The 16171-nt window shown below is 44.6% G+C and overlaps 1 protein-coding gene, 1 long non-coding RNA gene and 1 other non-coding gene across 9 annotated transcripts in view; 2 read left to right on the top strand and 1 right to left on the bottom strand.

Annotated features, from left to right (window-relative positions):
* CHD4 (chromodomain helicase DNA binding protein 4) overlaps positions 1-16052 on the top strand; it is a 30048-nt gene extending 13996 nt beyond the window's left edge. For 3 of the 7 annotated variants that reach the window (XM_067695530.1, XM_067695532.1, XM_067695527.1), the window contains exons 22-40: positions 92-209; positions 1774-1898; positions 2252-2489; positions 2652-2827; positions 7364-7544; positions 7629-7715; positions 7807-7895; positions 8000-8133; positions 8463-8607; positions 8721-8886; positions 9149-9246; positions 9356-9485; positions 9731-9802; positions 10124-10261; positions 10517-10625; positions 10740-10872; positions 14145-14343; positions 15088-15251; positions 15434-16052. In XM_067695530.1, coding sequence (XP_067551631.1) covers positions 92-209; positions 1774-1898; positions 2252-2489; positions 2652-2827; positions 7364-7544; positions 7629-7715; positions 7807-7895; positions 8000-8133; positions 8463-8607; positions 8721-8886; positions 9149-9246; positions 9356-9485; positions 9731-9802; positions 10124-10261; positions 10517-10625; positions 10740-10872; positions 14145-14343; positions 15088-15251; positions 15434-15451 — 2520 coding nt within the window. In that variant the 3' untranslated portion in view covers positions 15452-16052. Of the gene's footprint in view, positions 1-91; positions 210-1773; positions 1899-2251; positions 2490-2651; positions 2828-7363; positions 7716-7806; positions 7896-7999; positions 8134-8462; positions 8608-8720; positions 8887-9148; positions 9247-9355; positions 9486-9730; positions 9803-10123; positions 10262-10516; positions 10626-10739; positions 10873-14144; positions 14344-15087; positions 15252-15433 lie in introns of all 7 variants that reach the window. The other 4 variants (XM_067695531.1, XM_067695528.1, XM_067695529.1 and 1 more) reach the window with 3 other exon arrangements.
* Positions 6314-15498, bottom strand: LOC137201545 (uncharacterized). The gene is made up of 2 exons (XR_010932214.1): positions 15360-15498; positions 6314-10117 (listed from the first exon to the last, which is right to left on the bottom strand). It is a non-coding gene; the product is annotated as an uncharacterized lncRNA (long non-coding RNA).
* Positions 8926-9065, top strand: LOC137203066 (small Cajal body-specific RNA 11). The gene has a single exon (XR_010932893.1). It is a non-coding gene; the product is annotated as a small Cajal body-specific RNA 11 (non-coding RNA).
* Positions 16053-16171: the final 119 nt, after the last annotated feature.

Below are 16171 nucleotides of genomic sequence, written 5' to 3'. Positions count from 1 at the left end.
AGCTTTTGTGGGTTGCAGTGGACAGCTTAGTGACGTAGGGGAGGAATTGTCATCTGATTAATCCCATAATTAAAGTATGCTCATTTTCCAGATGACCAAGATGCTGGACCTGCTAGAGGATTTCTTGGAACACGAAGGTTATAAATATGAACGTATTGATGGTGGAATCACTGGGAACATGCGTCAGGAGGCCATTGACCGCTTCAATGGTGAGAGGGAAGGAGTGGCTTCGGTCCTGGCATCCTCACTCACGGCTCTGGACCGATCACTTGTTCTTCTTGAGCATCTGCTTTTCTGCGTAGAGGTTTAGGGTCTTTTGTCAATTGACGTGGAAGAGTGCTGTTGAATGTCTTGATTGGAAGGATGTTTAGATTATTGCTAGGAGATTGTTTATTCCCTTTGGAGTCTTTGTTCTTTCTGCTAAAAAGAAGGACACTTTATTTAACCCTCCGCATTGCATCTTGAGGCCCAGGAGGGACCAGGACTTACCAAACCCAGATAGCAAGTTAGTGGCAGGCTTGTCTCAGTAGCCACTACCACCTCCTCTTCTTTTTTTTTACTTTTTAATTCGAAATAATTGTGAACTTAAAGTTCAGAAAATAATACAGAGAGTTGGTGTATACACTTCACCCAGCATTTCTTAATAATGACTTATATAACCTCAGTACAATGATCAAACCCAGGGAATTAACACTGGTGTCATACTACTACCTAAACTGTAGACTTGAATTGAATGTCACCACTGTTCCTGTGACAGGATCCAGTCCCAGATCCCACGTTGAGCGTAGTTGTTGTTTCTCTTCCAGTTCTTCATTCTTTCCTTTCCTTTCACAACGTTGATACCTTTGATGACGACTGGTTAGCTCTTTTGTAGAACGTCTCTGTTTTTTGTTTTTTTTTGGCGGTACGCGGGCCTCTCACTGTTGTGGCCTCTCCCGTTGCGGAGCACAGGCTCCGGACGCGCAGGCTCAGCGGCCATGGCTCACGGGCCCAGCCGCTCCGCGGCATGTGGGATCTTCCCGGACCAGGGCACGGACCCGTGTCCCCTGCATCGGCAGGCGGACTCTCAACCACTGTGCCACCAGGGACGCCCTAGAACGTCTCTGCTTTGATATTTTCTCATGCTGAGATTGACACTAGACATTTTGGACAGGAATCCCAGAGAAGCGATGCTGTGTCCTTTTCAGTGCATCATTCCCAGGGAGGACATGATGTTGATAATGTTCCATTGCTCGTGTTAACCTTGATCACTTGGTTAAGGTGGTGTCTATTGAATTCCTCCCATGTAAAGTTACTCTTTTTTTTTTCATTGTGATTAATAAATATCTTGAGGGAGATACTTTAGACTGTGGTGACATCCTGTTTCTCCTTAAACCTTCACACTGATTTCAGTATCCATTGGTGGACCTTGCTTATGAGTATTACTTATTAATATTATTAGTTTTGTGTTTGCCTAATGAGGTGGGTATTTTAATTCAAATATAGTTGGTTTACAATGTTGTGTTAATTTCTGCTGTACGGCAAAGTGATCAGTTATGCATATATATATGTTCTTTTTAAAATATATTCTTTTTCATGTTCTTTTCCATTATGGTTTATCACAGGATACTGAATACAGCTCCCCGTGCTATGCAGTAGGACCTTGTTGTTCATCCATTCTATATACAATAGGTTGCATCTCCTAATGAGGTTTTATAGTTCTGATATTCCTTAAACATTTATTAACTGGAATTCCAGAGACACCTCTAATGGTGTTTTTGGTTCCTCTCTTAGCACCAGGTGCTCAGCAGTTCTGCTTCTTGCTTTCCACTCGAGCTGGGGGCCTTGGAATCAATCTGGCCACTGCTGACACAGTTATTATCTATGACTCTGACTGGAACCCCCATAATGACATCCAGGTGAGCAGAGGTAGCAGCCTTGGTCTACAGTGACTTTTTGGAAATGCATAGTGTTCTCTGTGAGGGCTCCACCATCTGGGATTAGTTGTTTCAGGGGGAAACAATAGATTGTTTTCAAATGTCTTTTACCTTATTGTAAGCCAGAGAGTTTGGGTTAGCTGTGGTCCTATTTTGGGTAACATGATAGAGGGTGGTATCTTGGGGTAGGGGTGCAAAGGGAAGTTTCGTGTGAGGGCAAGCTGCAGCTCCTGCCTTATGCTGGATTTAACTTATTATGTGGAAGTCAGGGCAAGAGTAGGAGTAAGGAAATATGATTACTTCAGTTTTTGCCTCCGTTTTGTGCACAACTCCAGGCCTTTAGCAGAGCTCACCGTATTGGGCAGAATAAGAAGGTGATGATCTATCGGTTTGTGACCCGTGCGTCAGTAGAAGAGCGCATCACGCAGGTGGCAAAGAAGAAGATGATGCTGACGCATCTAGTTGTTCGGCCTGGGCTGGGCTCCAAGACTGGATCCATGTCCAAACAGGAGCTTGATGACATCCTCAAGTTTGGCACTGAGGAGCTATTCAAGGACGAAGCCACAGATGGAGGTGAGCTAGGCAGGAGCTTGTTTTGGTGTGGGGCTTGGCTTCTCTAAAGGGTATCTTTGATACCTAGGGTCCTGAGACTCAGACCTAGGGTCCTGTGGGACTTGCTTTTTCCACTGCAGCTGCTGAAGTTAACTGGGGGTATGGACCCCTGATTCTTTATAGGAGGAGACAACAAAGAGGGAGAAGACAGCAGTGTTATCCACTATGATGATAAGGCCATTGAACGACTGCTGGACCGGAACCAGGATGAGACAGAAGATACGGAATTGCAGGGCATGAATGAATATTTGAGCTCATTCAAAGTGGCCCAGTATGTGGTGCGAGAAGAAGAAATGGGGGTGAGTATGAGTCCAAAGCAATGCTGTGCTTGGTGATTGGTCCAGAAATTGGAGTTGAGATCACGATGGTATTTGAGATGAGAGGAAACCATCTGTAGGCAAATTAGTACATTGCTGAATTGATACACCTCTTCCTTTGAAGAAAAATTCTGTAACATATGAGCAAATCACATTCTCATCTTTGACGTGGCTGTCCGGCCACTTTTCACACTCAAAACACTTGTATTAGCTCTTCTTTTTTTTTTTTCTAATAACTTTTATTTTTATTTTTGGCTGCGTTGGGTCTTGCTGCGTGCAGGCTTTCTCTAGTTGCAGCCAGCAGGGGCTACTCTTCGTTGCGGTGCACGGGCATCTCATTGCGGTGGCTTCTCTTGTTGCGGAGCATGGGCTCTAGGCGTGCGGGCTTCAGCAGTTGTGGCTCGCGGGCTCTAGAGCGCAGGCTCAGTAGTTGTGGCGCACGGGCTTAGTTGCTCCGCAGCATGTGGGATCTTCCCAGACCAGGGCTTGAACCCGTGTCCCCTGCATTGGCAGGTGGATTCTCAACCACTGCGCCACCAGGGAAGCCCTGTATTAGCTCTTCTTTATCAGAATCTCATCTTATTTTCTCTTATGTATTTTATTAGCCCTATAAATAAATTTTGGATTGCTATCTCAAGTCTCTCCGGAGAAAAGGTAGGAGATATGATACATACTTAGCATATCCCTTGTGCTTTTTAAAACTTTAGAATTGTTTTCCCTTTTTGTTTTCTTGTGTATTCTTGGTCTTTTTTTTAGTAGAAAACAAAACATACTCAGTTATAAATGCTTGGCCTCTGTAATGAAGTTTTTCCTCCTAATGATATCTAGGGTATAAAATGAAAAAACAATTGCTTTCGCTTCTGGTCCTCTCTTAGCCGCTCAGGTCAGGGTTCTTCGAATTGGCATCAGTTTCTGCTGGTCCTTGCCATCTTTTCTCATCCTTCCAATTCAGAACCATCCCCCTTGTTGTATTTTTCTTTTCCTTTTTTTTATTTTTCTGATACGTATTATCTTTGTTCTTGAAAGTGATTCTACTAACTTCAGTTGGGTGTAACTGTGGCTGAAAAGTCTGACAGGTCTACAGACCAGTAGTATTCAGCCAAAACTGCCCTTCTGTCAGGGTGGTGACCGCATATGGGAGTGACTGACTGGGGCAGAACGTGCTGAGTGGTTGTAAGGGAGGGGTGGTACTCTCCCTCCCACTGATGACCTCTCCTGATGACTACACAGGTATACAGACAGCCCTCTCATTAGTGGCTGAGGCTGCTATTTACTTTATAATTTTTTTTTTTTTTTTTTTTTGCGGTACGCGGGCCTCTCACTGTTGTGGCCTCGCCCGTTGCGGAGCGCAGGCTCAGCGGCCATGGCTCACGGGCCCAGCCGCTCCGCGGCATGTGGGATCTTCCCGGACCGGGGCACGAACCCGTGTCCCCTGCATCGGCAGGCGGACTCTCAACCACTGCGCCACCTGGGAAGCCCCTACTTTATAATATTTTTAAATGTTATTTTATTTTATTTTTTTAATTTTATTTTATTTAACTTTTATACAGCAGGTTCTTATTAGTTATCTATTTTATACACATCAGTGTATACATGTCAGTCCCAATCGCCGTATTCATTCCCCCACTGCCCCCACCCCGCACCGCTTTCCCCGCTTGGTGTCCATACATTTGTTCTCTACATCTGTGTCTCTATTTCTGCCCTGCAAACCGGTTCATCTGTACCATTTTTCTAGGTTCCACATATATGCGTTAATATACAATATTTGTTTTTCTCTTTCTGACTTAACTTCACTCTGTATGACAGTCTCTAGATCTATCCACGTCTCTACAAATGATCCAGTTTCGTTCCTTTTTGTGGCTGAGTAATATTCCATTGTATGTATGTACCACATCTTCTTTATCCATTCCTCTGTCAGTGGGCATTTTAGGTTGCTTCCATGTCCTGGTTATTGTAAATAGTGCTGCAGTGAACATTGGGGTGCATGTGTCTTTTTGAATTATGGTTTTCTCTGGGTATATGCCCAGTACTGGGATTGCTGGGTCATATGGTAGTTCTATTTTTAGTTTTCTAAGGAATCTCCATACTGTTCTCCATAGCGGCTGTATCAATTTACATACCTACCAACAGTGCAGGAGGGTTCCCTTTTCTCCACACCCTCTCCAGCATTTATTTGTTGTTTGTAGATTTTCTGATGATGCCCATTCTAACTGGTGTGAGGTGATACCTCACTGTAGTTTTGATTTGCATTTCTCTAATAATTAGTGATGTTGAGCAGCTTTTCATGTGCCCCTTGGCCATCTGTATGTCTTCTTTGGAGAAATGTCTATTTAGGTCTTCTGCCCATTTTTGGATTGGGTTGTTGGTTTTTTAATATTGAGCTGCATGAGCTGTTTATATGTTTTGGAAATTAATCCTTTGTCGATTGATTCGTTTGCAAATATTTTCTCCCATTCTGAGGGCTGTCTTTTCATCTTGTTTGTAGTTTCCTTTGCTTTGCAAAAGCTTTTAAGTTTCATTAGGTCCCATTAAACTTTATTTTTTGAATAGATGGTGTAGCCCTCCATATCTTTGGTTCCTCCACATCTGCAGATTCAACTGACCATGGACCATGTAATACCGTAGTATTTACTATTGAGAAATATCTGCATATAAATGGATTCATGCAGTTCAAACCTGTGCTGTTCAAGGGTCAACTGTAATTCACCTAGTTCAAAATTCAAAAGCTACAGAAGTATCTCTTTCCCACTCCAGTCCTTTGGCTCCCTAGCTCCCTCCCTGGGGATAAGGGATATTTATTTTATAAATTATTTTATGTGCACACAAATTACATATATATGTATATATACATATACATGTATATACATATGAATGCCTTTTTTCCTCTTCCTTTTAAGGAAAGTAGTTGTTTTTTTTAATTGAAGTATATTTGATTTACAATGTTGTGTTAATTTCTGCTGTACAGCAAAGTGACTCAGTTATACATATATATATATTCTCTTATTTTATATATACTCTTTTCCACTATGGCAGTTCCCTGTGCTATACAGTAGGACCTGTTGTTTATCCATTCTCTATATAAAAGCTTACATCTGCTAACCCCAGCCTCCCACTCCATCCCTCCCCCAACCCCCTCCCCCTTGGCAACCACCAGTCTGTTCTCTAGATCCGTGATTCTGTTTCTCTCTCTGTCCGTGATTCTGTTTCTGTTACATAGATTCATTTGTGTCCTATTTTAGGTTCCACATATAAGTGATATCATATGACATTTGTCTTTCTCTTTCTTACTTCACTTAGTATGATAATCTCTACTTGCATCCATGTTGCTGCATAAGGAAGGTAGTTTCTTATACATGACATTCTGTACCTTATTTTTATCCTCCTAATAAATCTTGGAAGATTTTGTCCAAGTCAGTACCCAAAGAGCTTTCCCCCCTCCGCACCCCTTTATTCGCTGCATAATATGTCCTTGTTTGGAAGTACCATAATTTATTTACTTTAAAAAATTGAGATATAATTGACATATGCCATTATATTAGTTTCAGGTGTACAACATAATGATTTGATATTTGTATATTTTGTGAAATGGTCACCTTGATAAGTTTAGTTAACATCTGTCACCATACATAGTTATACATTTTTTTTCCTATGAGAACTTTTGAGGGCTGCTCTTTTAGCAACTTTCAGATATGCAGTATGGTATTAACTATAGTTACTATGCTATACATAAAGTCACCATGACTTATTTATTTTATAACTGGAAGTTTATAACTATAGTTACTATTCTATACCTAAAGTCACCATGACTTATTTATTTTATAACTGGAAGTTTATACCTTTTGACTCTCTTCACCCTTTTCACCCCCCATAATTTATTCAAGTTCCATAATGATGGATGTTTAGGTTGTTTCTAGTATTATGCTGTTAGCAGCAGCTTAATTCTAATGTAAGGGATTTGGAATTAGTGGTCCTGAACGATCTGAAAAAAAGGTAAGACTTTCAAAGGAGCATAAACATTATTGGGATATAAGAGGATATATATAATTTTTTTTCACGGTTGGTAAACTTTTATGAAGCTTATGCAGAACAGAAAGGGCTTATGGCCCTTCTACTTCCTCTCCTGGGAGAATCTTCTGCAGTGTTGCAGAAGCCTCTCCATTCTACCTTGCTAAGGCTGTGACCTCACTTTTCTCCATTTTACTGTCTCGCAACTGTACATGCATCAGCAAAAGGAGTTAAAAGAAAACATACTGTCTCTTCATTCTTCTCTTGTGATAACAGCTCCATCCTATATTTTTCTTTAGTTATTTTGACTGCTAATCTAAACATAACCACGAGAAACCAACCATGTCTTGTCAATTAAATTTCTTTTAAGCTCTTAGGTCCAAGCAGGCTCACCAAGTATTTCAGAGTCCAGTCATGAGAAGGAGCTATAGCAGAATGGGGACTATGAGGACCAGGGGTAGCTGGTGGTGCCGACTTCAGCACCCCTGAGTCCTGGCCCTCCCTCTGTCCCAGGAGGAAGAGGAGGTAGAACGGGAAATCATAAAACAGGAAGAAAGTGTGGATCCTGACTACTGGGAGAAGTTGCTGCGGCACCATTATGAGCAGCAGCAAGAAGATCTGGCCCGCAATCTGGGCAAAGGAAAAAGAATCCGTAAACAGGTCAACTACAATGATGGCTCCCAGGAGGACCGAGGTGTGTGTGGCCGGCCCCGCCCCCAACCCATGGGCCGTTCCACTAGAGCAGTGGGCCCCGCTCATCTGCCCTCTCTCCCTCCAGATTGGCAGGACGACCAGTCCGACAACCAGTCCGATTATTCAGTGGCCTCAGAGGAAGGTGATGAAGACTTTGATGAACGTTCAGAAGGTGAGGGCTATGCCTTTCTGCTGGATTTTTAAAATATTGCCTTGTCTAATATCCCTATCGGTGTCGCTCACGCATCCTTTTCTTCTCGCAGCTCCCCGCAGGCCCAGTCGCAAGGGCCTGCGGAATGATAAAGATAAGCCATTGCCTCCTCTGTTGGCCCGTGTTGGTGGGAATATTGAAGTAAGTACCGTTGCGTTCTAGGGAAGGTTGGGTGAGTGCTGCTGTCGGGTCTTTGGTGGAGTAAGGTCTACTCCTTCTCTCACCTAGGTTCCTTCTCCCCCCAGGTTCTTGGCTTTAATGCTCGTCAGCGAAAAGCCTTTCTCAATGCGATTATGCGATATGGGATGCCACCTCAGGACGCTTTCACCACCCAGTGGCTTGTGAGAGATCTGCGAGGCAAGTCAGAGAAGGAGTTCAAGTAAGTGGAGAGCTGGAATGACTGATGTAGAGCAAGGGCTTTTAGTCTCTGGTCACCCCACAGTACTAGTGCAGGCTGTGCAGGACATCGGCTGTCTCCTCTGCTGACGTTGGCAAGGGAAGCTGTTAGTAATAGGGTTCCTTGTACTCCTCGCTTCCCTGGAAGAGGACTTGGCACATGGTGTGGGGTCTGGAGACCAGCTTTCAGCACGATGGCGGACTTTACCTCAGATGGAGCCATAGTTGATGCCTGACTGCGGGTGGGAAAGAATCTGATCTAGGAGTTGGCATGATTGCTGTTTGACCCATTTCTCTATTTGTTTACTACAGGGCTTACGTCTCTCTTTTTATGCGGCATTTATGTGAGCCAGGAGCAGACGGGGCCGAGACCTTTGCTGATGGTGTACCCCGAGAAGGCCTGTCTCGCCAGCATGTCCTTACTAGGATTGGTGTCATGTCCTTGATTCGCAAGAAGGTGAGCCCTGAACCTCCCTCCATCGTTCAGGGGTTTCTAGGTGAAACTGGAGAGCCAGCAGGAAAGGAACCTAGATGGAATTGGGTCTTCAGCATCTTGTCCCATTGCTGCAGGTTCAGGAGTTTGAACATGTTAATGGGCGCTGGAGCATGCCCGAACTTGCGGAAGTAGAGGAAAACAAGAAAATGTCACAGCCAGGGTCACCTTCCCCAAAGACTCCCACACCCTCCACTCCAGGGGACACACAACCCAATACTCCTGCACCTGCCCCACCTGCTGGTAAGTCTGCCTGGACTGTTGTTTTCTATCCTTTTCTTCTTGTCCTGGCCTTTGCTTTTTCTGTTTCCCTGTACTCAGTTCTAACAGGGGAGTCTGGCAGGACACACAGCAATCTCCCTCTCAGTTTAGGAGGGCTGTCCTAAGAATAGGGCTGGCTCTTAAAGGCACGAGAGGACAGTTAAGATGAGACAAACTGAGAAGGTGTGACCTTCTCTCTGATCTGGGACCTTCTTCCTAATGAATGTCTATTATTGGTGTGCAGAGGATGGGATAAAAATAGAGGAAAATAGCCTCAAAGAAGAAGACAGTGCAGAAGGAGAAAAGGAAGTGAAATCTGCAGCCCCTGAAGCCACTGTTGAGGTAAGAGACGGGGGTGACTGGATGCCACACCAAAGGCAGATGGATAAGCCTGTTCTTCCTCTTGGGTGCTGGCCTGTCTGCTTCAGCTTCTTTCTTCTTTCCTTTGAAGTGTACACAGCCCCCTGCCCCTGCCTCAGAGGATGAAAAAGTCCTTGTTGAGCCTCCCGAGGGAGAGGAGAAAGTGGAAAAGGCAGAGGTCAAGGAGAGAACAGAGGAACCAATGGAGACAGATCCCAAAGGTATGTACATTTTCACAACTACAGATCCCTGTGAACCACAGTTGCTCTTGGGCTTGCAGCCCGGCTGGAGGGAAGTCCAGAGGAAGTGACACACTGAAGAATCTTGTACCCTTGATTTTAAACTGTGGGCTTTTTCTCTCTCAAGACATCTTTTATGACTTTCATCATGATTTAGGTTCAGGATATAGTGTAGAACAGAGAATACACTTCCTTAGACATGCTCTCAGTGCCATCTGTTCTCCCAGGTATTGCTGATGTGGAGAAGGTGGAGGAGAAGTCAGCAGTCGATCTGATTCCCATTGTGGTGGAGGACAAAGGTGGGTGTTTGGAGAAGCTGACTGTGCTTTTAAAAGGACTCTAAAGCTGAAAGGAAGGACTTTATCTCTTGGACACCCCTCCACCCCCAGGTTCCCCCATCCATACCCATATAATCATTTTATCCCAAGCTAAAAGACTCCACCTCTCCCCACATGTGGCTGTCGGTGGGCCAGTGGCACCTGTTCCTGGGTTTAAGAACACTTCTGTGGAGAAGGGTGGAGGTGGATGGGTACCTTGTAGCGTATGGTGCTATGTATGGGTAAGGGCTATGGTGCTGGCTTCTGTCTGGAGCTGACATTTTTCTTCTGCATGTCCTGTAGAGGAGAAGAAAGAAGAAGAAGAGAAAAAAGAGGTGATGCTTCAGAATGGAGAGACCCCCAAGGACCTGAATGATGAGAAGCAGAAGAAAAATATTAAACAGCGTTTCATGTTCAACATTGCAGATGGCGGTTTTACTGGTATGAAAAAGAGGGGCCCACTTGGGGTTAGATGAATTTGAGGTGAAACCAGGGTTCTTGTCAGAAACCAGGGTACAGAGACTTTACCTCTCCTAGAGAGAATGCCAGGCTGACTGCACACTCCTCTGGGGTCCATGTTAGAAAGCCAGAGGCATATTAAGTTGGTATCTGGGAATCAGGAATAAATAGCTTTTTGAATTCTCACAGATGTTTGCCTTTCTTTTTCTCCCCAACCTTCCCTAAATTCCTCTTCAGAGTTGCACTCCCTCTGGCAGAATGAGGAGCGGGCAGCCACAGTCACCAAGAAGACTTATGAGATCTGGCACCGACGGCATGACTACTGGCTGCTGGCTGGCATCATAAAGTATCCTTTGCCTGAGTTGGGGCTGAGGTCCTTGGTCAAGGTTTCTGAGGGTCCACAGTTTGAAGTTCTTAATTTCCTTGTTTCGTTTTTCCTGAGCAATTAATTTTCCAATAGCCATGGCTATGCCCGGTGGCAGGACATCCAGAATGACCCACGCTATGCTATCCTCAATGAGCCTTTCAAGGGTGAAATGAACCGTGGCAATTTCTTAGAGATCAAGAATAAGTTTCTAGCCCGAAGGTTCAAGGTGAGCAGGACGAGGAGGAATACAGCGTTGACGTGGCAGCCTTTAAAGTGCAGAAGGGACTAAAGGAGGGAGTCTGCTCATTCAGCCACGTTGATTATTGTGTTCTCCTGTGCACTTCGCTTTGTATTCTGTGAAAGGCTTTGCTCCCAAGTATCTTAAATATTAGAGATCAACACATACAGACCTGAAGGTTAACCAGTTGGTTAAGGGCTGAAGATGACTGTGCCTGCTGCATGACACAGCCCAGTGCAGTGGGTGTGCTGGGGGAACACGGTAGGCTGGAGTGTTCAGGAAAGATACAGAGGTGGGACTGAATTGGATCTCTGAGGAGGCAGGGCTGCCAGTGGGCTGGTGGTACTTTTTTCTGGGTCTGTGTGGATGAAGGGTGGGGTAGACGCAAAGGTGTAGAGCTCCATTTTCAGAATCACTAGGGCTGATACGCCCAGGACTGAAGGGGAGTTTTCCTCAGGAATTCAGCAAATGCATATTAAGGGCACCTTGTGTGCAGACCATCATAATGGGATACCATGGAGGTGAGACACGTGGATCTTAACGCTGAGTATAATTGGGGGAATAAGAAATGTACACTAATAAACCTTCAAATATCACGTGCTAGGGAATGGGTGGGCCAGGGACAGGCCTGGTGCCTGTTCTCAAGGAGCTCTCAGTTTAACGTGGAGGCAGATTGTGGTCAAATGAATGTCATTCTGTGTGTCGCGAGGGAGACTGCTAAATCCTTAAGAAAGTTCTCCAGAGGGAATGTGGGGAGAGCTCACAAATGCTCCAGGGAGAAGATGGCATTGGAGTGAAGTTTCGGTGAATGTAATAGAGATTGCCGGATAGAAACGGAAGGCCCTTTGATCAAAAGAATTAGGTTAGGCAGAGACAGAGCCTGTAGAGCTTATGGTGTTTGGAAACAGCAGATAGTCCAGGTGGGGTGTAGAAGACACTTGTGTTGGTGATGGTGGGAGGTACGTTGGAGAGAGAAGTAAGGCTGGAGGTCGGTAGGTAGGTTTTTGGCACCAGATAAGAGAGTTTGGACTTTACCTTATAGTTCATGGGCAGCCATTGAGGGTTTGTGAAGGGTTTTGATACAACCAAGGGAAACTGAAACAGAACATTCATGAGATTACAGAACTATCAATAGTCATGAGGTAGTAAGGGCTCGTCTGTGATGCTGGTTGTGGAAAATGAGAAGGATAAGATAAAGGGAACGAGGGACCTCCCTGGTGGTCCAGTGGTTAAGACTGCACTCCCAGTGCAGGGGGCCCGGGTTTGATCCCTGGTCAGGGAACTAGATCCCCCATGCCACAACTAAGATCCAGCGTGCTGCAACTAAGACCCGGTGCAGCCAAATAAATAAATACTAAAAAAATAAATAAATAAATAAATAAAAGATAAAGGGAATGAAACACCAAGGAATTTACAGGATTTACTGATTTACTGTAGGGGTCAGCAAACTATTAAGGGGCCAGAGTAATTCAAGCTTTGTGAGACACTGATACTCAGCTCTGTCATAGTGGGCAAGCAGCCACAGGTGATAAGTATGAATATGTTCCAGTAAAACTTTTTTTATCGACACTAAAATTTGAACTTCCTATAATTTTTATGAAGCTTTATAAGCTATTATTTTGATTTTTTTTCAACCATTTAAAAATGAAGAACCCATTCTTAGCTCTTGGGCCATCCAAAAACAGGCAGTGGCCCAGATTTGGCCCACAGGCCATAGTTTGCTGACCCCTGAGTTACTTTATTGAATTTGGGATACAAAGGAATGAGACTCCAAAAATAACTGAAGTTTTGAGTCTGAGTCACTGAGAAAGTTAAATTACTATTGGCAGATCAGGGAAGTGAGGAGAGGGAGCAGTTTGTAGAAAAAAGTTAAGTTCAATTTTAGACAAGTCATTTGGTGTTTTTCACAAGTAAATATCCTCCCAGTACTCCCACCACCGTTAAACAAGTGGGATCAAAGTGATCAACCACGCACGAGTGGGATCAGAACAATCAGTGCTTGAGATGCATGTTTGAAAAGCACCAACTCATTTGCACAGAGGTGCTGGCTGATGCCAGGAGGGGAGAGAGCGCTTGGGAGAATGCTGATCCTGGAGAAAGCTCATAGTTTGGGGCAAGAGGGAGGGGAGTTGGTGAAGGAGACAGGGTGGTATATAGATTGAAAGGAGGTGCTTGGTCTGTTTGGGGATAAGTTAGGCCTGAATTGGAGCCAGGTCTTCTGGAAGAAACAACTGTCCATTCTCATACTGTCCTTTTTCCTGACCCCTAGTGGATTCATTCTTTTTAAGAACCAGTGGATACTTGAGTAAAATAAGTCTCATAAGTCATGAATCAACATTCTGTCCCTTGAAATGTATTTCAAAGGCCGTTTTACACAGCTCCATCAGGTGACATGTGCAAGTGTTCGTTGCATTATGATTTTTGGTGGTGGGGCCTGGAGGCAACCTAGATGTTTGACATTGGGAGTGTGGGTAGGTAAAATGTGGATTCACATCACCGAGCATTAAGAAACAACAAAATACACGTTTTGTAACATAAATGGACCTTTAAAAAAGGTATGTAGTGGGGAAATGAAAAAGCATTTTATAATGTACAGAAAAACATTCTGTAAATGAGAAATGTGCACATGAAACAATACTGTCTGCAAGAAAACCCACAAAAAGACACACAGTAGGTATATTAGAAGGGTTGCCTATTGAGGAAGGAAAGGAATGGGAGTGAGATATAGAGATGAAAGAAAAGAAACAACAGGAATAATTTTAGAGAGTAAAACAACTTGATAGGGCAGATGGACTGCCATGCAACCATTAAGTCATCTGTATTCTGTAATAACCTAAACGGGAAAAGAATTTGAAAAAGAATGGGGGAAGAAAACGTCATCTTTTATAAAGAGCAGCTAGTAACAAGGGAAGAGCCTTACTATGTAACTTTGAGTTGATACAATATAAATACGTATATAGAATCTTAATTTTGTAAAAAACATGTAACAGAAAACCTCAAAATGTTAACAGTAGCTCTCAGAGGTGGAATTGTGATTTTAATTCTTTATACATTCTGTATTTTCTAAATTGAGGATTTATCACTTTTGTATAAGAGTGAATCAATAAAGGGTAAAGAGCTTTAAAAACACAGACCTTCAAAGTGGGGTGAAAAAGGCAATGGAATGTTGAACTGGCCAGGTGTGGGTTCTGAGAGGCCCATGAGAAATGAGCAAAGTGAGGGTCAGTCCAGCTGCCATCTCCTGTTTCTCTCTTGTCCAGCTCTTAGAACAAGCCCTGGTGATTGAGGAGCAGCTGCGTCGGGCGGCTTACCTGAACATGTCAGAGGACCCCTCTCACCCTTCCATGGCCCTGAACACCCGCTTTGCTGAGGTGGAGTGTTTGGCAGAGAGTCATCAGCACCTGTCCAAGGAGTCGATGGCGGGAAACAAGCCAGCAAATGCGGTCCTGCACAAAGGTAGCCAGTGGCTCCCCTGCCTCCTGTGGACTTGGCCTCCTTCCTCCTCTGCCCCTCCCCGACACACACCTACTTCTCAGGTCTGAGCCTTTTTTGGAGCCCCTTTCTTTGTCTGGGAGCTTAGGGTGTGCTGGGGATCCTTGCGTTCCTTCTTAGGAAGCTAACATCTTAGAGACGGTCAAGGACAGTAGTTCTTTGCTTTTTAACTCTTGAATGTATTCCAGTTCTTGGAGGTGGAAAGCAAAGCAGAATAATATAGTGTGATCTGGGATAGTTTAGAGGTAACAAGGTGATTTAAGATCTTGTCAAATTCTAGACTGCTTTCAACATTCTGTTTTTAATTAAAGTTAAGACATTGTAAGGGGGATGGAGGGTGAAATGAGGAAAAGAAAGCTGTTATAAAGGAAGAGGGAGACAGCTCCAAAGGTGCAGAGGAAAGATGGTGAGAAGAGGAAACAATAGGAATAGCTATTGAAGAAGTGGAGGAAATAGAGACAATAGGGATCAAGGGACAGTTGGCTTTAGAAAGCACAGAATCATGGACAGTTGGAACTGGAATATGAGGGACAGGAATTTGAGTGTGGTGGAGCCAGGTCAGGTGACTCAGTGACAAAAGACAGTACTCCGGCACATCAGTCACTTGGTCATTGAGAAGTAATGGGTGTGTGGGGGGGGTCCACTTAATGGGAAAGATGGACCTCGGTCTTGACTACCATGGCTCACCGCCTCTTTTTCTTGCCCCTGCAGTTCTGAAACAGCTAGAAGAACTGCTGAGTGACATGAAAGCCGATGTGACTCGACTCCCAGCTACTATTGCCCGAATTCCCCCAGTTGCTGTGAGGCTACAGATGTCAGAGCGTAATATTCTCAGTCGCCTGGCAAACCGGGCACCTGAACCACCTCCACAGCAGGTATAGGACCATTTTCGTCTGGCCAGCTCTTCCAACAGAGCCATTCTAGAACTTTAACTCTGCTGTCTGTCCCTAGCTTTACATACTGGGCAGGTGGGGCTGGCTTACCAGTGAGTTCCCTTGGGATCAGGTGGGTTCCTGGAGTCTGGAATTCTGACTCCCTTGGCTTTCTCTTCCTATAGGTAGCCCAGCAGCAGTGAAGATCCAGATTGATGATACCACCTCCACCGCTGAGCAGTGACCTTCCTCACTTTCCCTTGCCCAGCTTCTCCCCTGGGGGCCTGAGAGACCCTCTCCTTCCTTCTGCCCCATCTTCCAAGTTGTAGAGGAACAGCCCCGCTGAGCACTGGGGGAGGGGAGGGAGTGAGGGGCAGTGGTGCCCTTCCTGCTGGAGAGAGATGCAGCAGTAGCGCCGGCGCCATCTGCGGGGAGCTGGCGGGCTGGCCTTCCGGGCCCTGGCTTCTCCCCACTGTAACGTCTGTTACACACAAACTGTTGCGGGTTCCCAACAGGCTTGAAGAAAATGATCAGAATTTCTTCCTCCTTTTGGTTTTATTTTGTTGGTTTATTTTGTGTTTTTTCTCCTTTTTTGGGGGGTATTCACAGTGGGCCGGGCCCCTGGGTGAGACACAGCTACCTCTGTTGGCATCTTTTTAATACCAGGAACCCAGCGGCTCCAGCCCCTGAGTGGCTAGAATTAAATAAAGTGGAAAAAAAAAAAAAAAAAAAAGAACCAAAAGCATAAAAAACCACAGCAAATTTCTTGACGAAAATTGAAAATAAAATTTTCCTTGTATTTTAGTGCTCTCGTTCAGTGTGGGTGTAGGTGCAGGTGGATGAATGTTTCTGTATGGGAGCCTTGGGACGTGTGTTTGGAGACGAAGGGTTTCCTTGTGTCCTGAGATTTCACGAAAGAGCCG

This window comes from Pseudorca crassidens, chromosome 11 (assembly GCF_039906515.1).
Source record: "Pseudorca crassidens isolate mPseCra1 chromosome 11, mPseCra1.hap1, whole genome shotgun sequence".
NCBI lineage: Eukaryota > Metazoa > Chordata > Mammalia > Artiodactyla > Delphinidae > Pseudorca > Pseudorca crassidens.
Note: the sequence above shows the minus strand (reverse complement) of the source record. Positions and strands in the feature narration are given on the sequence as shown.